At 39.5% G+C, this 24,043-nt stretch overlaps 1 protein-coding gene across 1 annotated transcript in view; it reads left to right on the top strand.

Annotated features, from left to right (window-relative positions):
• Positions 1-3,484: 3,484 nt before the first annotated feature.
• The window catches only part of LOC131596290 (uncharacterized), a 64,502-nt gene continuing 43,943 nt past the window's right edge, over positions 3,485-24,043 (top strand). The window contains exon 1 of the mRNA XM_058868903.1: positions 3,485-5,108. Coding sequence (XP_058724886.1) covers positions 3,485-5,108 — 1,624 coding nt within the window. The remainder of the gene's footprint in view (positions 5,109-24,043) is intronic.

The following is a 24,043-nucleotide window of genomic DNA, read 5'->3' as shown; positions in this document are numbered from 1 at the left end:
CCATCCTTCATCTTCATCATCTAGCCACCAGCACAACCACGCTTCTCTCTTCTCCGAGTCAACAACGCTACTAAGCCTCGAACCAGCATCGTCATCACTTTTCGATCTATAATCCTCATAATCACTTGTTATCTTCCTCGTTCTCGAATCATCATCACCATCATTTCGTGCATTCCCTAACTATCACCATCTCTGAATCTGGTATTAAGATCAAGGTTCGAATCTCAAGATCCAACAACTTGTAGTTTACTTCTCAGAGATCGTCTCGTCTCATCTTGAAGCGTATTCGTCGTCGTCAACTGAGGAGCGAAAGGGAGAAAGCAGCAGGTTTTCTGTTCTTCGAGGCTTAGGATCTGTTCCAAGTAAGAAATCTAAACTTCTTTCCATGATAGCATGAATGTATGAGGTGATCGTATGTTGCATTTTACGAACTCTGAGCTATGAATGGGTGAATCAGAACATGTTTATCGCCTTAATTCCATGTTTCGACTCTATGCGATAAGTATATTTGAATGTCGTGCTCTGTTATCGTTTTGAGGGAATCTTGGAAGGTAGAGTTCATTGAGTGCACTGTGGTCAGGGGTTTAGAGGTGCTATCTATGAAAACTAATGCTAGATCTGCACTCAGCTCGGGATTTCGAGTCGATTGATATTAATTTTGTTGATTTCTGGAAAATTCATGCACAGCTCCGCCGTGAGGCAGTCGGAGAAGACGACCGGAGCCCTGGCTCCGGCGTCTGCATGTTCCTCATGGCTTCTTCCGTTTTGTATACGTGACGAGTTTGTACTCGTTCATATCCCATTGTGTTGAAATTTTGTCCTTATTCAAATGATTGCATCTCTTGGTGTCGCGTTACGATTGGTTCAGATTTTTCTCTTGGCATTTTGTGATTTAAGTGAGAGTGTGACCAATTGATTTTATTAATATGTCACGTTGTAATACATATACTAAACCACATGCAGTAAAAAAAAAGAAGAATAAAAGGAATATAATACATGCTGATACTAGAACAAATGAAACAAATTGAAACAAAAAGGGAGTAGTGATGTATTGGGCCACGAGATCTTGGGCCTTGCAACATGTTCAGAATCGTACCCCTCCGTTGTTGGCGCACCATGTGCCTGGAATGGGCCTCACGCGAAACTCTTACTCTCCCCACCACCCTGAATTAGGCCCAGATTGCTGTTAACATAGTTTTAGTTCATCAGAAAACTACCGATACACCCCCCTGCGGTTTAGATATTAGGCTTTTATTCCATTTTTGTGTTCTTTTGCTTCTAATTCATAAATCTTTTTTCTCTCATATGAAAATACATAAAAAAATTTGTTTAGATATTTTAGGGTGTGTAAATAATTGTCATGATTTTTGTTAATTTCTCTTAATTGTTTTAATCCTTTTAATAAATCTTTTTCTTCACAACATATTTGAATTTCCTTTGATTAACACTTCTTTGTAAATAATTCTCTAATAGACTTAGGACTTAAATTTTAGTCTCGATTTTTTGTATAGGATTGATGGATGTATGTGTGCTTGTGAGTATCATTTACTTGTTGTAGTTCTCAACTTTATTTGTCATATATTGATTTCCTTTTACCTATCTCATGTATAGTTTTCCTTTAATAAATTGTATAGTTTTTTTATTTTCGATTTCCTTGTATAGACAACTTAGACTAGAATTTAGGAATAATTCCCTTCTCATTTTCTTTTTCTTTTCAACTTTTAATATACTTAATAAATACCGACAAAGGATCATACCGTTATTATATTTTATACTAGGAAAGAAATGATTGGGGCGTAGGCCCCGATGTATGTTCTTTTCTACTTAGCAGAGAAGAAATGATCGAGGTGTGAAGCCTCGGTGTATTTCTTAACTGTTATTTAGAGAAACGATTGTGGCGTAGGCCTCGATGTGCATTCTCTAAATATTCAGAAAAAACTTCTTTTTGTATCTCTTTTACTTAGCGGAAAAGAATGATTGAGGTGTGAGGCCTCGATGTATTTCTTAACCGCTATTTAGAGAAACGATTGTGGCGTAGGCCTCGATGTGCATTCTCTAAATATGCAAAAAAATTCTCTTTGGTATGATCTAAGTCATAAAGTTAAAATCCCCATAAAAAACACCAATCAAAAACACATAAAACACTAATAAATGGTCAGATATAACACAAAGTAAGGAAGTGATGCGAGACCTTGTAGTGGGTTTTGTCATCATGGAATTACCCTAAAAGACACAAACCAATCTCTCTTTTTCTTCTTTCTAAGGGCACTGTTATTTCCGCTCGCACGCATCGTAGGCGATCCCTTATGCAAGAGCGCGAACGTTAACTCCTCCCAACTAAAAAACACAAAAACAAACAGAAAATCTTTAGCCGAGCTACGGTAACTCTGATTCCTGAAAAGGATACGTAGGCAGCGGGGTAGGGCCCGTGCGAGTACAATTCTTTATTTTCCCTACATTTTACATTCATTCGCATATAGACATAGACATAGATACACCATTTAGATAGAAACAAACATAGGTGGATACCATCGAGTACGATGGGCGCGAGGGGTGCTAGTACCTTCCCCTTGCGTAACCGACTCCCGTACCTTGATTCTCTGGTCGCAAGACCCTGTTCCTTCCTTTGTTAGGTTTTCTGATATTCCTTTCCCTTATGGGATAAATATATTGGTGGCGACTCTGTTCATTTTTCACGAGCGTGCGACAGCTGGCGACTCTGCTGGGGATGTTGATAGACCTGTGCTGGTCCATTCTTAGCGAGTCGATCCTAGCCTTTGTTTGTTTCTTTTATTGGGTGTTTATTTATTTGTTTATGTGTTTACATTTTGTATATATGCTTGCATATCATGTTTATTTCCTGCTTGCATATCATGTTTACTTTCCGCATGCATCTGGACTATATTATGGGTCCCCGTGGGGGCCACATATTTCCTCTGTTTGCAGGTTGGGTGGGATGATTATATGAGGTAAAAGGCCCAATACCCAGGCCATGAGTGATACCTTAGGAACTAGGAATAGAGTGGCCATGACGGACAGAAGACGTATGTCTGATTGATCCGATCATGTATCCACGGACAGAGCTTGGTTGAAAGAGGCAATATCGTATGATTACGCCTACTTTCAATCCTCTGTTGGCTTTTTTTGACCTACCTTGACCTAGATTCACCTGTGAGTGGGGAGGGATATACATGACAGGTACCGTTGGTGACTATTCTGTTCTGTTGGTGACTATTGTTCTTCTGGGTGTGTGGCACCTATGTCGGACCTTTGACCTTATGACATTTGATTCTGCTCAGAGACAACACAACAACTCTCCCATGTTGGGAGAATCTCCATTGCATCATTTTCATCATGGCATATTTATTTTCCAAAAAAAGAGAAGAAAAAACGTAATAAAAAAAAAAGAAAAAGAAAAAATAGTATTATCTCTCATATGCATGCCATTTTTCAGGGTATCTGAGGTTATTACTTTTCATTCAGGATGGCTAACAACGTGACCGCTACCAGAGAAGCTACAAGGCGTACTCACACTTACAGTTTCCATCGTGAGGGCATGATTCAGTTGGGACAGTTGGGTGGATTGATTACTGGTCATAATAAAACCGTGTTCATTGAGAATTATGGAAATATCTTGACTCTTTTGTACTCACATGTCGACGAATGGGCTTTATCTACTCTTCTCCAGTTCTATGATCCCGACTTGCGTTGTTTCACATTCTCAGGCTATCAGTTGGCTCCCACTCTCGAGGAGTACTCTCACTTTCTCAATATCAAAATTCAACACAAGGTTCCTTTCGTTTGTGTCCCAGAAGAGCCTGATTTGGATTATATTGCCAACGCTCTTTATTTGAGCATAGGAGAGGTTCATGGAAATTGGAAGAAGAATGGTAACACTCATGGTTTCTACATGAGTTTCTTGATTGAAAAGGCCCAAGAGTCGCCTAACAAAAAGATGTGGGAAGCCTTTAGCACCCTTCTGGCCGTTCTGATCTATGGGATCGTGATGTTCCCTAACATTCACAAGTTCGTTGATCTGGTCGCTATATGTCTTTTCGTGGATAGGAATCCGATCCCTACTTTGCTAGCCGATACGTACTATTCCATTCACTCTCGATATGGGAAAGGGAGCGCCATACGGAATTGTTTACCGCTGTTATACACCTGGTTTAAGTCTCACCTACCTGCAAGTGGTCCTTTTGTTACTTCTACTCAGAAATGGCCTCAAAGGATCATGGGGCTTACTGCAAACGACATTGTCTTCTGTCATATCGGAATGAGCATAAAGGAAGTTATGACTAGTTGTGGTACCTTTGACAACGTTCCCCTCATAGGAACGAAAGGTGTTATCAACTATAATCCTAAGCTAGCGCTACGTCAGTTGGGTTTTGCACTTGAAGACAAGCCTTTGGACAAAGAGATATTCGAATCCGTTTGCTTTGAGAAGGGAACCGATCCAAAGGGTCTAAAAAAAGTGAGGAATGCCTGGAATAGCATCCATACAGATGATCAAACTTCTCTAGGTGTGAAGAATGTCGTTGCCAACCAAGCCTATACAAATTGGGTCGAAGAAAGAGTTAAAGATCGCCTGTTGCCTTTCCCGAAGGTTATCCCATTGTACGAGCAACCACCTAAGGTTCCAAATGCCACTATGCCTGCTAAGAATTGCATCCAAGTGAATATGGAAAGCACCCAATTGCACGAAAAGAGGTCAGATGCGCGACCAAAACATCATCTTGTGGACCAAATAAGGGTTGAGTTGACACATGAAGCCAAGGTGCTGAAAGAAGGATCTTTGAGAGTTCAAAAGAGGGCTAGAACGGAAAAAGATGAAAGAGATACTACTGTTGTTGTTGAGGATCACCAGGAGATCATGAAAAGGGCCGTAAAAGATGCAGAAGAGAAACTCAAGCGAGAGTACAGAGAAGACTTGAAGGCTTATAAACTCAAAATAGAAAGGGAGGCTAGAGCTGAAGTGAGGAGTCTGAAAAAGAAACTGGAAGAAGAGACCACCCAAAGAATAGCGGTGGAGACTGAGTTGAAAGGGAGTCACCTCCGTACCGCTCGACTAACAGAAGAGAATGCTAAGCTCAGAGATCGAATGATGGGTATGGAGGACGCATCTGAGAAGGATTATCTCCCAGAATGCAAAGGATGTGACGAACTCAGGGAGTGCTGCAAGAAGCTGGATGGGCATTTGTTTCGCAAAGATGAGGTGATTCAAAGCCTTCTTAAAGGAAGAGATCGAGAAGCAACCAAGAAACTGTTTGATGAAACTAAGAAGTGGAGCGACGAGCACTTCAGACAAGGAGGGCCTCTGTTTTATATTCAGATGGATTGATGTTTGAGTTTGTATGTCTCGACCACCACCAGACTTGTTGGATGGGGTCTTTTATTTCCCTTGTTCAACTATCTTGTTGATGTATGGCTTGCCCAAGTTTAAATTTCTGTTATGAATGAAAAAGAACTAGTTCCTTTGTTTCTCTTAATGCTTATCCTCTATCACGTTGTTAGCTATTCTATATCAATATTAAAATCTTGGATACTCTGAAAATGGCACATCACGTCATACGCACACATGCACTCATACATTCACATTATCACATTGCATTTTTCAGGTTATTGTACAAGAAACTAATTGGGGTCCCTTTCAACAACAAATTTCTGCTTCAACAACAAAGCTGACTTCCTTACATCCTTACCGCACTGTGGTGTCGTTTTTTTTACCTCCCCGTTTTTTTTACCGCACTTGTGGAGAAGCCATGACAGCAGATCTTGGAATCTCAGCATTCTTTTGTGTGAAACCCATTGCCGTTGCTCTTGGAACTTCAATTTCCAGAGGTTTGTAACCCTCCGGTGGTTGCATCTCCATTGTAGCTCTTGGAACTTCAGAAACTGCGGGTATGTACCCTTCTGGAATAAAGTTATACGACATGCCCCAAGGTCGATCGGGCGGCATGGTGTACTGAGGAATAGGAGTAGAAACAGTCTCGGAAACCACAGTCCTTTGTGGTTCTTCTGGCATTGGTCGATTCTGTGCAACTACAAGGGCTTCTACCATGCTATTGAGCCTTTCAACAGTACCCTTGAGAGTATTAATCTCTTCTCTGAGTTCTCCATTCTCTTGCTCAAAGTCTTCCATTCTTTTCTTGTGACTTGAACGAGTGTTGTATGGATGAGACAGCTTGAAAGTCTTGGTTCACCTCCTTCTCCTCCTCTCTTTCTGGAGAAAGGAAAGTGACTATTAGATCCGCGACAATTCTCGTGTCAGTGCGTACGACTAAAGCGATGTATGATATGCAGTTAAGTTAATATTTTTCAAGGAAACACCATAATTACGTTATGAAACATCAAACTTTTATTAATTAAGCGAAAACGCCGTTTTTTACACACTTTGAAAAAAAATACAGAGAAACTGAGAGAAAGGACTCTAAAACTTTGACGAAGAGCCGACTTCACGTTCTAACATCTTCTTCTGTTTCTTGAGCTGAGCATTCTCTGACGTGAGTTGATCGATGATCCAGGAAGCAGGAGGGATATGATGAGAAAGTGACGTTTGTGACACTTGTCGATCGAGTACTTCAAGTAACTCATCCTTCCTTCTTAGGATGTTATGAATCTCAATGTTTTCCGTGTTGACGATTCGATACTTGTTCCTCCAAGCATTCCTTTCTTGGCATACCTTGTTTAATGCCGCTTGTAGTTTTTCAACATTGGTGGAGAAAAGGTATATTGGTTCCCTTAGGGGAATGGGTTCTTGATGCTGATATGGCATCCTGAGCTTGAATGCTCTGACGCGTACCCATTGAAGGTAAGGATCCAGGGAGATGCAAAGATGTTTTCCTAACAATCTTCTCCCTTTGCTGTGAACAAGACGCCAGGCTTGGACAATTTCCTTCTTCAGCATGTTGCCATGATCGTCGATGTTCTTGAAGAACAGACCCTCCAATTGGATGTTACTTGGTATATTTTTCATGGGATAGCCGTATTGACGACGGGCTAAAGCTGGATTGTAACTGATTCCTCCCTTAGTTCCAATAAGGGGTATGTTGGGAAAACTTCCGCAACTGAAGATGATCTTGGTTTCGTCGTTGTCAGGACTACACCACTCAATGTCCGTATGAGTGAGGGACATGATTTTCTGTGACCAGTAAAGGCCATCCCTCATATTCCAGAAAGTGCTAGACTTTGGTAGGTGCGAAACGAACCATTCGTATAACAACGGTACGCAGCATGTGATTAATCCTCCTCGCTGCAGGTTTCTTGAATGCACAGAGTGATAAGCATCCGCAAGCAAGGTTGGAACTGGATTTCCAATTAAGAAGATCTTAATTGCGTTGATGTCGACGAAATCGTTAATGTTAGGGAACAAAAACAATCCGTAGATAAGCAAAGCCAAGATTTCCTTAAAAGCGCTCATATCTTGGATGCTGACGAAGTACCGAGCTTGATCAAACAGGAATTTGGAAGGCAATCCTTGAATTCCTCCTCTACTCACCATATGAGTTCTGATGTCGACTACGTTCAAAGGAGTAGTTGCAGCAATGATAATGTCGTCAGGATTCTTTTCCAAACCGGAGTACGGATCTTGCGCGTACACGGGTATTCCAACTAGACGAGAGTACTCCTCCAACGTAGGCATGAGCTGATTATCAGGAAAGGTGAAGCAGTGATACGTTGGATCGTAAAACTGTACCAAGGTGGGAAGGATCCCATCCACAATGTTGGTATTGAGCAAAGGCAGAAGTTTTCCATACTTCTCCTTGAAAGCCTGGGGGTTGACCACCAGTTTTCCGAGCTTTCCCAGTTCCTCGACCTGGGGAATCTTGAAGGTGTATTTCCTAGCTCTCTTTCTTCCGTAATCCATGGTATAGATCCTTAAGTCCTTTCTCCGTTTCTCTCTTTCTATGAAGTTTAAAACGTTCGTTATTTAGTTTCCTTGAAAAACGACTCGAAAAAGACTCTTTTGTTTTTAGTTGTTATTAATGAATGATGCATGAATGCATGAATGCACACACAAGAGTTTTAAATAAACATGGCGTTGAAGGGTATAGTGGTCATGAAGTCAAAACGCAAACCTCGCCCCAATGGTAAACTAAGGATAAGGATTTTTGTACCTGTAGAACGGGTTCTAGGGGTCTCAGAGTTTTTGCTCAACCTTAAAGATACGTTGACTGGTATCTATAAGAGAGTTTTCTCTGATTGTAGTATCTGCGTGACAATTACTTTCGTAATCACCGCTCTACGTCCTAAAAAAGGCTTTAAGTGGGGTTAATGGGTTTCTAGGTCCTCCTGGTACAAATCAGTCTTGGAATGCATTGGCGCAGTTAATCACAACCAGCCAGGCAAATCCCAAGAGTAGAATTGTGAACCAAGATTAGAGGGTCTTCACCGGGAAGACATCCTCCATCCTATCTTATGTTGCACTCAAATCCGGGTATAGGATTTCTCACCACAAGGGGGAATCAAGCCCTTTCCCGATACAGAATAAACAAAATAAACAAATATAAATGCAGCAAACACATGAAATGACACAGAGGTTAGGCAGGACCTCTCTTGTTTGAGGGGGAATTTGGCATCCCTAATTCCTCATTGGGGTTGGACCAGCAACAGGTCAACCATTGGTTTGGATGAAAAACCAAGGTTTTTAACACTTATATCCCCAGCAGAGTCGCCATTTTTCTGTGGTGTCATTTTTTTTACCTCCCCGTTTCACTTGGGAGGACGGCACGCTAGACCCTTCACGCGAAATTTGGAAGGAGAATGCGCCCGTGGTGGGATGAATTTTGTTTCAGTTCTTCCTACGATATCACACGAACTTTCTTATTTGTCCTACGAGTAGGAAAGGGAAAAAAGATCTCAACTAAACCCTAGGAGTTTGCTAAGTGTGGGGATTCACCTAGACTAGAAATTCTGGAGTCCGGGAGGTCGGTTATACATAAGGAAGAGTTTAAGCACCCTACATGTCTGTAGTACTCTACAGGAACCTTCTCTGTGTCTAAATGTGTTTGTGCTGCTAATGATTATTGGGAAAGTTTCTCCTTTGTATTAGGAGAAGGAATTGAATTGAATAAAAGAAAGACAGACAGACTGACTGACTATTTTTGGTATTTTATTAGCTCGCTGAGATTCCTTGTGAACCTCATGCCTACATATCCCTAATGGAAGTCAGAGCTTAATGTAGTTCGGGGAACTAATTAATTATTAATTATTTTTGGGTGCCTTGCTTGAAGCTCAAGGTTGAAGCTTGAATTAAATCTCTGTTTACGGTAAAGAGACATGAAGTCATCTTTATAGAGAGGTATTTCTACTATTCCACCACAAACATTTTATAAGAGTGACAGAATGATTGAATTCATTTCATTAAGAGAGTGACCTTACTTGTGTGTTTGCAAGTATGCTAGTATCTCTTAAATGAAAGAAAGATGCTCGTCCAAATTAGGGAAAGTTAATCACATGTCTGGGTTTTACTGCCAGCTCATGCCTTTCAAAATCCTAAATGGGAGACTTGATTGAAATTGAAATGAAATGTAATATTTGTTTGTTTGAATGTGGTGAGATAGAGGAAAGATCTCTCTATAGAGATAAGCTATGTCTATCTACTGTATAAAAGATTTGATTTTTTAACTGGCTTGTATGAGGCCCAAGCTTGAGGCTTTTTTTGATTGTTTTTATTGACTTTGGGAGATAACTCTACTGGGGGTTAATTACAGGGAATTTGTGTTCTGTACAAAGCCCAGAATTGAGGCCGACTCTAGCTAGAAAAAAATATATTATTTTCTGCCTTGTACAAAGCCCAAGGTTGTGGCTGACTGAGTATGAATGACTCTAATAGGAAAAAGATCCTAGATGTTAGGAATCTTTGACACATGAAGTATGGTTTATCTGCCTTGTACAAAGCCCAAGGTTGTGGCTACCTGAATGATGAAGGACTCACTAGGGAGACTCTATTATCTGCCTTGCACAATGCCCAAGGTTGAGGCTGACTATTAACAAGGGGGTTTTATTGTTTTGGTGCCTTGTATGAAGCCCAAGGTTGAGGCTAACTATTTTTGTTGGGTTTTGACTCTACTGAAGGATTTATTTATTAAAAGACTGTTTTTTTTGGAAGCTAACCCTTTCCAGGGATTTTGACTCAGCTGGTGAGTTTATCTTTTGAAAAGAATGATTTTTGGAAGCTAACCCTTTCCAGGGGTTTTATTCTTTTGAACAGGTTTTTATTAATTGACTTTGGAGGCTAACCCTTTCCAGGGGTTTTTATTAAGATGAAAGAATGATGTGGAGGCTAACCCTTCCCAGGGGTTTTTGTTAAAAATGGCAGAAAGATTAACTAATGAGACTTCTTGTTTAAAGCCCAAGATTAAGGCTGACACTGACTGAGGATAAGCAAACATGGATCCTAGACTCTGCTAAGGGAAATTGATGAAGATAAGGGTGACAGAGACTGTCCATGCCTCTCATTCCAAAAGGTGTACTCAATGTAAAATTGAGACAAACTTAGCTTGTTTAAAGTCTGGTTTAAATAGGAAGAAACTCACCAGGGTATGTTAAAAGGTGACTAAAGACCTGTTCCTATGTTTATAAGAAACCTGATGGGTCCTTGTATACAAGCTCAAGAGGAAGCTGGAAATGCTTTTAAGAAGCCTGTGGGTCCTTGTACAAAGCCCAAGAGGAGGCTAATCGAGGGTCATCGAGGGTCCTTGTTATAGCACAAGAGAAAGCTATGTAGTTTTGAACTTCTTTTGGCTTTAAGCAAATGGGTAAGAGGTTTCACCGGGAATAATTCCTCTTTGGGTGGATGTGTCCTATTTTTTGGTTTCTAAGGTTTTTGCCAAGATGTTTCACCGGGAATAATTCATCTTGGGGGTTTGAACTACAGATCTCTAATTAGGAAAGAGCCTTCACCGGGAAGACATTCTCAATCCTAGGTCATATTCCTATAATATATATATATAGTTTAACTGTCATAAGGTTTACACTCAAACATAGTTCTAAACAAATATATGCACAGTTTATATTTGACAGTAATTTAAACAAAGACTGTAAATTGAAAGCTTGTAAAGCCTAACCTGAATGGAGTGGAGGCCTTTGAAGAAGTATGTAAAAAGCCTTACCAGCAATTGATCGATAACAGTTGAATATATATGATAAACAGTAAAGGGTTTTGAAAACAGAAGAAGTGAAGATGGACAAAGGTCACATAGGTATCTGAAGAGTTTCACCGGGAATAATGCCCTTCAAATACCAGAAGAATATTTTGAAAACAGAAAGGAGATTTTGTAAATACAATTTTTGAAAACAAACTATGAAAAGAAAAAGGTGTTGGGACTTACACTCTATTAGAGGCCCAAAGATTTAATTACTGTTTAAAAGAAACAGTTGAAAATGATTGAAATGATATAAGGTTTTGTTGTTTGAAAACCTTAATCATCCGTTTAATTGGAGACTGAAAACAGTTTTGAACATTGACAAAAGTTAACTTAATTAAGGCAAAGATGAAATCTATACCTAATTAAGACCTAAATAATTAGGGTTTTATCATAAAATTATTCACAAAGTAATTAGGTTAAAACAAAATGAAAATATATATTTTCAAAGTATTTAAGAAAACACTTAAAACATACTATTTTAAACCTAATAAGAATATATGAAATAAATAATATTTTTATGATTTTTTTTTATTATTCACAAAATAGATATATTAAATGACAAGTGTGTAAAAAATGAAATTAAAATGAATTAATTTGATAGGTTAAATAATTGTTTAAAGTTGTAAAGAAATCAAATGGAAAAAGTGATAAAAAATATTGTTTTGTCACTACCAAGGCTTGAACCCACGCTCCCATGGTCACCACACAAAACAAAGCCAACTGAGCTACACGCTCAGTGTGACTAAAGAGGGATTCCAATTGATTATATATAAAACACGCGCGTTAAAATGAAAAATAAAAACAAAAGGTCTGAGGGGGGGATCGAACCCCAGACCTAAGGCATGAGAAAGTGAGAGGCGCTTGTAACCAAGTGAGCTGAACGTTTTAGCCGTTCAAAACACGCTTCCAATTGATTATATTTTAAACTTGCTTCTGAGAATTCAAAAAAACGCGCGCAAAGCAACTTCATCTTCAACCTCACGATTTCAATTTCTGGAAATCCTATCTCCCTCAATTCTCAACTAAATTCAAAGATGTAAAGATGGATTTTGCTCGTTTTTGGACGAGGATCATGGATTTTGCTTGTTTTGGGAATCTTCCTCAATTCTTATGCTATGGTGAAAATGAATGCATGGCATGTTTTCAGATGTGTTATGGGTCGTGTAGCATCCATAAGTGAGGTCATGTGCACAAAATTTCAAAGTTCAAAAATGAGGCATGACCTATAATTTCACTTCATGAGGCCAACTTTGAACAAGCATAACTCTTAGCTCAAAATGAATTTGGAGAAGGTTGAACACAATTTGGAAAGCCCTAAACATCTACTTCAAATCATTAGTTTATGGTTCCTTCAGAATCATTTGGGAAAATTGTGAAAAATGAGCCCAAAGTTGGATGAAAACTAGGTTAAAACACTTAGAAAATTTTCTAAGTCTTTATGACCTAAAACTTCAAAATTTCCAAATCTCTTAAATGGTTGATCTTTTGAAAAAAGTTGCTATGTAAGATGTTGTATTATTTTGCAAGATCTACAATTTTCATGTTGGAAGTTTTTTGAGTTGTGTAGGTGAAATTTTGAGTTCCCACAATGCCCTCAAAAACCCTAATTCCCGACTTTTTGCTCCTTGGTGAATCTCTTTGAATTTCTTTGGTCAAATGACTTTAATAGCCATATATTGATGATATTGATCTTTGAAAGTCATGGTTTGACCAAAAACCTTAAAAGTCAAGGGTGATCCTATACAGTTGACTTTTTTTCTGATAAAGTGAGATTTTGGACTTTTGTGTGGAATCAAGCTCTTCTCCTCAAATGGGTGATGTAAATGGATTATATTGAGTTAGTAGAAGTCCTTGAACCATGTCTTGAGTTTTGGATCCATGTCCTGATTAAAAGTCAACCATCTAGGTGAATTAGGTCAAAAACCCTAATTGTCGACCAGATGAAATTGATGACTGTGGATCTTGGATTGGAGTGTAATGCCCAATGGATGTTGTTATATGGGCTATTTGAAGATGATTGATGCCTTTGAGTGATGCCCTGGAGTTTTCTAGGGTTTCCCAAATGTGATCCCTAATTTTAGTCCTTGATGGGGGCTCAAAACCCTAGACTGGGTATCAGATGAACAAGTGACTGCTCTGGGTACTTGCTTTGACCTGATGAAAATCCTGAAGATATGTCATCTCAGGGGGGTCAAAAATTAGGGTATGACAGATGCCCCTATTTAAGTTTCTTTTATCTGGAGGGAGAGAGATTGATATCTCGATCTCTTCTGCTTGAAAGAGACTTAAATATCAAAGAATGCCCGAATTTTGGGCGCTCCTGAGATGTTGTAATTGATAAAATCTTTTCATGACTTGATCCCGTTGTCGCACTTAGCGGGGGATGAGGAGACAAACTCCTGTAGATATACGTCATGTGGATTCTGGTGAATGGATGGCAATGTAGGATGCGCAATCCATCTTCTTTAACTAAGTGTTGACACTTAGAAAAAGGCAAGCAACCTCCCCTTGTTTCGGATGTCTGCATCTCGAAACTGGTCTAAGTTGTGATTTTGGACAATATCTCAGATAAAGAGAAAATTTCCAAAGGTATGTTTCCTCACCAAACTTCTCATCAGCACTTGGGGATGAGATACCATTTGATGGTAATTAAGAAACTTCATCAGTTTGTTTCCACATCAAACTTCTTACCAGCACTTGGAGGTAAGATACCATTTGATGGTAATAAAGAAACTTCAAAGGTTTGTTTCCTCATCAAACTTCTTACCAGCACTTGGAGGTAAGATACCATTTGATGGTAAATAAAGAAACTTCAAAGGTTTGTTTCCTCATCAAACTTCTTACCAGCACTTGGAGGTAAGATACCATTTGATGGTAAATAAAGAAACTTCAAAGGTTTGTTTCCTCATCAAACTTCTTACCAGCACTTGGAGGTAAGATACCATTTGACGGTAAATAAAGAAACTTCACCATCCCTCCTTTCAACTTGACGTTTTTGAAGGATTGTCATATGGTCCCGCGCTTTTTTGAGGGGCTAATGACTTTGCTTGAAAGTAGACGAACTATTTTCGGGGTGAAAACCCACATTCATCGACTTGTGCCAGGGAACCAACAAACTGTTTTCCTAAGAGGAGAAACCGCCATTTGTCGACTCTGAAGGGGATGAAACATCCCAGAAACAGACAAACTGTTTAAAGAAACTGCCATTTGTCGATCTCTTGAATGTTTTAACAGACAAACTGTCTTTCCTTGAGGAAAGACTGCCATTTGCCAATTGCTAGGGGAACAAACTGTCTTCTACTGGGAGAGACCGCCATTTGTTAACCCTGCCGTGAAAGAAAGTGAGCAAACTGTGTTCTGTCGAAAGAGACTGCCATTTGCTGACTTTGTTGAGGAATCTTTAAGCAAAACGAATTGTCTTCATGAAGAAGGCTGCCATTCGTTATTTTTGTCCGAAAAAGTGAGTGAACTGTCTTTTGCCGAAAGAGAATGCTATTCACTGACTCCGCTGGGGATCATTTGTCGATCTGCTGGGGAGATTCCAAATTATTTTCTTTGACGAAAAGTGGCATCTCTTGACCCTGCTGGGGAAATACAAAACTATTTTCCAGGAGGAAAAACTACCACTTGTCAATTATGTCGGGGAATCCACACTTCTTGGGGAAGAGAACCGCTCATCGACCCTGTGGGGAATTCCAAAATGCGAAATAGACTATCTCATCAGAAGAAGACTGTCGAGTGTTGCTCTGCGGGAGAATCTTGATTGGGGAATTCCAAAAGTGAACAAACTATCTCTTTGAGGGAGACTACCATTTGTTGACTTGCTTGGGGAATTTGGGTGTATGAACCTTCTTCATGAAGAAGAAAACCCTTTCACAACTTTTCAGGGGAATCTTGAGTATATGCCCAAGTAATTTGAGTATTAACATGATCAAAAACCTGGCTAGACTATGCTCATTACACAAATATGGTGTGAGACAAAATGCATGAATACTACGATGATTTATGAAATGCAAAGTGAATGTGAATAGAATTGTCGCGGATGTAAAATCCTATGATACGACTTGAATCTTGTTGATCAGAAGATGTCTTCTTCTTGTAGTTTGAACTCTGTTGGGGATACCTGGTTATCAGTTGTCCGCTGTCCGAAGTAAGTAATATGAATTGAAGTGAAGATCCGTCATTGGGAGATGTTCGCAAAGCGACCTCATGGGGAAATCTGGGTTCCCGGAGTCTCAACCGTTCTCGGAGCAACCGTTTGCATTCTTCCTATTGTTTGTAAACCTTAGAAAGAAATTTCACCTTTATTTTTGCAAGTAAATTCATTTTATTTTATGAAAACATTTGTTTCAAGAAAATGACTGTTTAAACTTAAAATGCATTTCAAGAAACTGAATAAGACTCGATTTGCAAAGAAAGGCACAAGGCTCAAATTATTATATATGGAATGGTAATCAGCCAAATGCTTGATTCCATGGAGTATTTACAAAGTTGGAAATTGGTAATTTTTGGGGAAAAGGGCTACGATGAAACGTGACGACCGTTATCTTTCCCTTCCACTCCGAGCTGCGCTGTATTCGTGCTTCGTAGAAGATGACCTACTGCTGATGAATACTCCGCTATGGATTTTGAATGATCAAGTTTGTCCTGAACACAGTTACTTGCCATATATCCCTAAATTTTGCGTAAACCACCCCTCTCGGGTTTTAAGTCTATCGGGATTGATTATTATATTTTTTATGTCTCTAACTTTTGCCTGAATCGCCCTTTCGGGTTTTCGATTCACCGAGACGCTCTTTTTTGCCTAAGTCGCTCTTTGCGAGTTTTCAACTTAGCGAGTTGTTCTTTTAATTATTTAGGCGAAGTATTTCTTGACTGCGTCGACGTTCACAGGACGGGTGAATTCTTCTCCATCCATAGTCGTGAGTATTAAGGCTCCTCCTGAGAAAGCTCTCTTGACCACGTAGGGGCCGTCATAATTGGGAGTCCATTTCCCTCTCGAATCTGTGAGAAAAGATTGAATCTTTTTTAGTACAAGGTCGCCTTCTTTGATTGTGCGAGGTCGAACCTTTTTGTCGAAAGCTTTCTTCATTCTTTGTTGATATAGCTGACTGTGGCATAAAGCTGTCATGCGCTTTTCTTCGATTAAGTTCAATTCATCGAATCTGCTTTGACACCACTCGGCTTCTGTTAATTTTGCCTCCATCAAGACTCCCATTGATGGGATCTCAACCTCTATGGGTAGGACTGCTTCCATGCCATATACAAGGGAGAAAGGAGTTGCTCCAGTCGAAGTACGTACTGATGTATGGTAACCATGAAGAGCATACGGGAGCATTTCATGCCAATCTTTGTAAGTGATGACCATCTTCTGAACGATTTTCTTGATGTTTTTGTTAGCTGCTTCTACAGCTCCATTCATCTTTGGTCTGTAAGGAGATGAGTTGTGATGCTCAATCTTGAATTCTTCACAAAGCTCCTTCATCATTTTGTTATTCAAATTTGACCCATTGTCGGTGATTATCTTGCTAGGAATGCCGTAGCGACAGATGATGTGATTCTTGATAAACCTGACGACAACTTGTCTTGTAACGTTTGAATATGAAGCTGCTTCAACCCATTTGGTGAAATAGTCTATAGCTACCAAGATGAAGCGATGTCCGTTGGACGCTTTTGGCTCGATCATTCCAATCATGTCGATTCCCCGCATGGAGAAAGGCCAAGGGGAAGAGAGTATGTTGAGAAGAGATGGTGGCACGTGAATTCTATTGGCGTAGATCTGACATTTGTGACACCTCTTTGCGTACTGGTAGCAATCTGACTCCATCGTCAGCCAATAATATCCTGCTCTCAGTATTTTCCTTGTCATGGTATGTCCATTGGTGTGAGTACCAAAGGAACCTTCATGTATTTCTCTCATGAGTACTTCTGCTTCTTTTCTGTCAACGCATCTGAGCAGAACCATGTCGAAGTTTCTCTTGTACAGAACATCTTCATTCAGGAAGAATCTACAAGTTAACTTTCTCAAAGTCTTTCTATCTTTCTTTGACGCCCCAAGAGGGTACTCTTGCTTTTGAAGAAAGTTCTTGATGTCGTGATACCACGGTTTGTCGTCGATGATTGCTTCTACTGTGAAAACATGAGCGGGCCTATCCAGGCGCATAACATCGATCTGAGGAATGTCATTCCAATGATTTATCCTAATCATGGAAGAGAGTGTGGCTAATGCATTAGCCAAGTTATTTTCTTCACGAGGAATGTGATGAAAATCTACTCTGTCGAAGAATGGTAACAATCTTCTCGCGTAGTCTTTGTAAGGAATTAGCCCTGGTTGGCGTGTTTCCCATTCTCCTTTGATTTGATTGATGGCCAAATCAGAATCCCCGTATACATCTAAGTGTTTGATTCTTAGATCCACGGCTTCTTCGAGACCCATGATGCAAGCTTCATATTCGGCCTCATTGTTTGTGCACTTGAAAGTTAAACTGGAAGTAAATGGAATATGGGTACCCTGAGGTGTAATAATGATTGCCCCAATTCCTCGTCCATAAGCATTGACAGCTCCGTCAAAGATTAAGCCCCACTGGGATCCTATCTCAGGTCCTTCGTCTGGTAGTGGATCGTCGTAATCTTTCATCTTGAGGTACATGACGTCCTCGTCTGGAAAGTCGAAACTGGTTGATTCATGACCATTGAGTAGATGGTGAGCCAGGTGCTCAGCTAGAATGCTTCCTTTCACGGCTTTCTGTGCGTGATACTCAATGTCATATTCTGATAGCAACATCTGCCAACGGGCAATTCTCCCAGTTAAGGCAGGCTTCTCAAAGATGTACTTGATTGGATCCATATGAGAGATCAAACAAGTAGTATGTCAAATCATGTACTGGCGGAGACTCTTGGCAGCCCAGGCCAAAGCACAACACGTCTTCTCGAGCATGGAGTAGCGGGATTCACAGTCAGTGAATTTCTTGCTTAGGTAGTAAATGACATGCTCTTTTCTTTTTGTCTCGTCTTGCTGTCCAAGGACACAACCCATGGAATCTTCTAAGACGGTTAAGTACATTATCAAAGGTCTTCCTTCCACTGGAGGAGACAGGATGGGTGGTTCGAGCAGATATTCTTTAATGCTGTCGAACGCTTTCTGACAATCGTCTGTCCAGACGCAACTTTGATTTTTCCGTAGAAGTTTGAAAATAGGAGCGCAAGTTGCAGTCATGAGATATATGAATCTCGAGATGTAATTCAGACGTCCAAGAAATCCTCTAACTTATTTCTCGGTTCTGGGTGAAGGCATTTCTGTTAGAACAAGATTTGTTCTGATCAATATTCTTAGTTTTGATGATAACAAGGATATGAATTTTGTGTGAGATAATGTGGTACTCTAATACATTGCAATTTCCATTTCAGGAAATATATAAAGAGTATGCACCAATCAGCGCTCAGAAGCTTTGTCTCAGAAGGTTCAGCATGCAACATCAGAACATGGTCTGGCAAGACATCAGAAGATGGTCAAGGCAGAATCAGAACATGGGTCTATGGAAGCATCAGAAGAACTTGAGATCAGAAGCAGTAGCACTGAAGTTCTCATGGTATCACGCTCAAAAGCACTTCAAGGTCAGAAGACAAGAAGATGCTATGCACCAAGCTGTTTGACTCTGATGATATTCAAATATTTTATTCACAAACATCAGATCAGAAGAAAGTACAAGTGGCAGGCTACGCTGACTGACAAAAGGAACGTTGGAAGCTATTAAAGGCAACGTCAGTAGACACAGCGTGAACAAGGCTCGAGGTAGTTGACAAAAGCGTGAAACATTAAATGTAATGCTGTACGGAATACGCAAAGCATTAAATGCGCCCAACGGTCATCTTCTCAAACGCCTATATATATGAAGTTCTGATGAGAAGCAAGGTTGACGATTTGCTAACAATTAACTTGCTGAAACGCTGTTCAAACTCAAAGCTCAGAAACTTCATCTTCATCAAAGCTCACTACATTGCTGTTGTAATATATTAGTGAGATTAAGCTTAAACTTTAAGAGAAATATCACTGTTGTGATTATAGCTTTTCAGAAGCATTTGTAATACTCTTAGAATTGATTACATTAATTTGTAAGTAACTAGAGTGATCAAGTGTTGATCAGAATACTCTAGGAAGTCTTAGCTTTTGTCTAAGCAGTTGTATTTAGAGTGATCACGTGGTGGTCAGAATACTCTAAGAAAGTCTTAGCTTGTGTCTAAGCATTTGTTCCTAGAGTGATCAGGTTGTGATCAGGATACTCTAGAAGACTTAGTCGTGGGCTAAGTGGAAAACCATTGTAATCTGTTGCGATTAGTGGATTAAATCCTCAGGTGAGGTAAATCACTCCGTGGGGGTGGACTGGAGTAGTTTAGTTAACAACGAACCAGGATAAAAATAACTGTGCATATTGTTTTTATCGTTCAAGTTTTTAGACTACACTTATTCAAACCCCCCCTTTCTAAGTGTTTTTCTATCCTTCAATTGGCATCAGAGTGCCGGTTCTAAGGTGCAAGCACTTAACTGTGTTTAGAAAAGATTCAGGAAGAGAAAAACGCTTCAATAAAAGATGGCTGGTGAAGTTCATACAAATCCAACTGCATCTACATCTGGCTCTGCTGAGCAATACAACGGTAACAATGGTTATACTAGACCACCAGTATTTGATGGTGAAAACTTTGAATACTGGAAAGATAAACTGGAAAGTTACTTTCTTGGTCTAGATGCTGATCTATGGGATCTTCTGTTGGATGGTTACAAACATCCTGTTAAAGCTACTGGTGTAAGGCTCACGAGAAGCGAAATGACTGATGATCAAAAGAAAGATTTCAAAAATCATCACAAATGCAGGACTGTTTTGCTGAATGCTATCTCTCATGCTGAGTATGAGAAGATATCTAACAGGGAAACGGCCCATGACATATATGAGTCCTTGAAAATGACTCGTGAAGGAAATGCTCAAGTCAAGGAGACTAAAGCTCTTGCTCTAATCCAGAAATATGAAGTCTTCAAGATGGAGGATGATGAAGATATTGAGAAGATGTTCTCAAGATTTCAAACTCTAACTGCTGGATTGAGAGTTCTGGATAAAGGCTACACCAAGGCTGATCATGTAAAGAAGATTATCAGAAGCTTACCCAGAAGATGGGGTCCAATGGTGACTGCATTCAAGATTGCGAAGAATCTGAATGAAGTTTCTTTGGAAGAGCTGATCAGTGCCCTGAGGAGTCATGAGATTGAACTTGACGCTAATGAACCTCAGAAGAAAGGTAAGTCTATTGCTTTAAGATCTAATGTTAAAAAATGCACTAACGCTTTTCAAGCTAGAGAAGAAGATCCTGAAGAATCAGAATCTGAAGAAGAAGATGAACTGTCCATGATCTCCAGAAGGGTAAACCAACTCTGGAAGAGCAAGCAAAGGAAGTTCAGAGGCTTCAGAAGTTCAAAGAAATTTGAACGAGGAGAATCTTCTGGTGACAGAAGATCTGACAAGAAGAAGGCTGTCTGCTATGAGTGCAATAAGCCTGGACATTACAAGAATGAGTGTCCGAAACTTCAGAAGGAGAATCCCAAGAAGAAGTTTCATAAGAAGAAAGGTCTTATGGCAACATGGGATGATTCTGAATCAGAATCAGGATCAGACTCTGAAGGAGAGCAGGCAAACTTTGCGCTGATGGCGACAGAAGATGATGGATCAGAATCTACATCAGAATCAGATTCTGAAGAGGTATTTTCTGAACTATCTAGAGAAGAGTTAGTTTCCAGTCTAACAGAGCTTCTTGAATTAAAAGGTCATCTTAGTATCAAATACAAAAAGCTGAAAAAGCAATTTGAATTTGAAACTAAGAAGCTTGAGTTGGAAAATTCTGAATTAAAAGAAAAAGTTTTAAAATTATCCAATAATGTTGGATCTCCTTCTGATTCAGAAAAATCCACTCCCAGTCTGAATCATATTCTGAAAGAATATGATTTAAGTTTCAGGAAGTTTTTATCTAGAAGTATTGGAAGAAGTCAGCTAGCTTCTATGATATATGATGTGTCTGGGAACAAGAGAGTTGGCATTGGTTATGAGGGTGAAATCCCATACAAGCTTGAATCTGTGGATGATATGAAAATATCATACAAGCCTCTGTATAACCAATTTAAATTTGGCCACTCCCATGATATTAAGCACACATCACATGCACAAAGTTTTCACACAACTCACACCAAGAAGCTTGTGACACATCCTAAGAAATATCATGCTGACAAACCTAAAGAATATCATGTTGTTCCTCCTGTTAAATATTTTGCTAAACCCAAGTTCAATCAGAACTTGAGGAGAACTAACAAGAAAGGACCCAAGAAATTGTGGGTACCTAAGGAGAAGATAATTTCTGTTGCAGATATCCTTGGCGGCAAAGAGGACAGAAAGCAAAATGTCATGGTACCTGGACTCTGGGTGCTCGCGACACATGACGGGAAGAAGGTCTACATTCCAAGACCTGGTGCTTAAACCAGGTGGAGAAGTCAAGTTTGGAGGAGATCAGAAGGGCAAAATTATTGGCTCAGGATCTATAAAGTCTGGTAACTCTCCTTCTATTTCTAATGTTCTTCTAGTAGATGGATTAGCTCATAACTTATTGTCCATAAGTCAATTGAGTGACAATGGTTATGACATAATCTTTAATCAAAAGTCTTGCAAGGCTGTAAGTCAGAAGGATGGCTCAATCCTATTTACAGGCAAGAGAAAGAACAACATTTATAAGATAGATCTTCAGGATCTTAAGAATCAGAAGGTGACTTGTCTGATGTCTGTTTCTGAAGAGCAATGGGTCTGGCACAGAAGATTAGGACATGCTAGTTTGAGAAAGATTTCTCAGATTAACAAACTAAATCTGGTCAGAGGACTCCCCAATCTGAAATTCAAATCAGATACTCTTTGTGAAGCATGTCAGAAGGGCAAGTTCTCCAGACCTGCATTCAAGTCTAAGAATGTTGTTTCTTCCTCAAGGCCGTTAGAACTCTTACACATTGATCTGTTTGGCCCAGTCAAAACAGCATCTGTCAGAGGGAAGAAATATGGATTAGTCATCGTTGATGATTATAGCCGCTGGACATGGGTAAAGTTCTTGAAACACAAGGATGAGTCTCATTCAGTGTTCTTTGAATTCTGCACTCAGATTCAATCTGAGAAAGAGTGTAAAATCATAAAGGTCAGAAGTGATCATGGTGGCGAATTTGAGAACAGATTCTTTGAGGAGTTCTTCAAAGAAAATGGTATTGCCCATGATTTCTCTTGCCCCAGAACTCCACAGCAAAATGGAGTTGTAGAGCGAAAGAATAGGACTCTACAAGAAATGGCCAGAACCATGATCAATGAAACCAATATGGCTAAGCATTTCTGGGCAGAAGCAATTAACATTGCATGCTATATTCAGAATAGAATCTCTATCAGACCTATTCTAAATAAGACTCCTTATGAATTGTGGAAGAACAGAAAGCCCAACATTTCATATTTCCATCCTTTTGGATGTGTATGTTTTATTCTGAATACTAAAGATCATCTTGGTAAGTTTGATTCCAAAGCACAAAAATGTTTCCTTCTTGGATATTCTGAACGCTCTAAAGGCTACAGAGTATACAATACTGAAACATTGATTGTAGAATAATCAATCAATATCAGGTTTGATGATAAGCTTGGTCTTGAAAAACCAAAGCAGTTTAAGAATTTTTCAGATTTTGATATTGATATATCAAAAGTTGAAGAATCAAGAAGCAAAACTGCAGAAGCTGGCAGTCTCAGAAGCAATGGATCAGAAGATCAAGTTGCTGCATCTTTAGAGAATCTTAGGATTTCTGAAGAACCAACTATCAGAAGATCACCTAGACTTGCCTCAGCTCATTCAGAAGATGTGATCCTTGGAAAGAAAGATGATCCCATCAGAACAAGGGCATTCCTTAAGAACAATGCAGAATGTCAATTAGGTCTTGTTTCTTTGATCGAGCCAACTTCTGTTGATCAAGCTCTAGAAGATCCAGACTGGATAATTGCCATGCAAGAAGAACTAAATCAGTTTACAAGGAATGATGTATGGGACTTGGTTCCTAGACCAAAAGGATTTAACATCATCGGTACTAAGTGGGTTTTCAGAAACAAGCTAAGTGAGAAAGGTGAAGTGGTAAGAAACAAAGCCAGACTGGTTGCTCAGGGTTATAGTCAGCAAGAAGGAATTGATTATACAGAAACCTTTGCACCAGTGGCCAGGTTAGAATTTATTCGTCTATTAATTTCTTTTGCCACTCAACACAACATCACTCTTTATCAGATGGATGTCAAGAGTTCCTTCTTAAATGGTTATATAGATGAAGAAGTTTATGTTCACCAACCTCCTGGCTTTGAAGACTCCATGTCTCCAAATCATGTTTTCAAATTAAAGAAATCATTATACGGATTGAAACAAGCTCCCAGAGCTTGGTATGAACGTTTGAGTTCTTTCCTTCTGGAAAATGATTTCACTAGAGGAAAAGTGGACACTACTCTCTTTTGTAAAACATTTAAAAGGGATATTTTAATTTGTCAAATATATGTTGATGATATTATCTTTGGAACATCTAATGCTACACTTGGAAAGGAGTTTGCTGAGTCTATGCAGGCTGAATTTGAAATGAGCATGATGGGAGAACTCAAGTATTTCCTTGGGATTCAAATCAACCAAACATCCGATGGAACCTATGTTCATCAAACGAAGTATGTGAAAGAACTTCTGAAGAAGTTTAATCTTTCTGAAAGCAAAGAAGCCAAAACTCCTATGCATCCAACATGTGTACTGGGTAAGGATGAGGTAAGTAAGAAGGTAGATCAGAAGTTGTACAGAGGTATGATTGGATCTCT

Source organism: Vicia villosa, linkage group LG1 (genome assembly GCF_029867415.1).
Source record: "Vicia villosa cultivar HV-30 ecotype Madison, WI linkage group LG1, Vvil1.0, whole genome shotgun sequence".
In the NCBI taxonomy this organism is placed as follows: domain Eukaryota; kingdom Viridiplantae; phylum Streptophyta; class Magnoliopsida; order Fabales; family Fabaceae; genus Vicia; species Vicia villosa.
The sequence above is the reverse complement of the archived record's forward strand: the minus strand, read 5'-3'. Positions and strand labels throughout refer to the sequence as shown.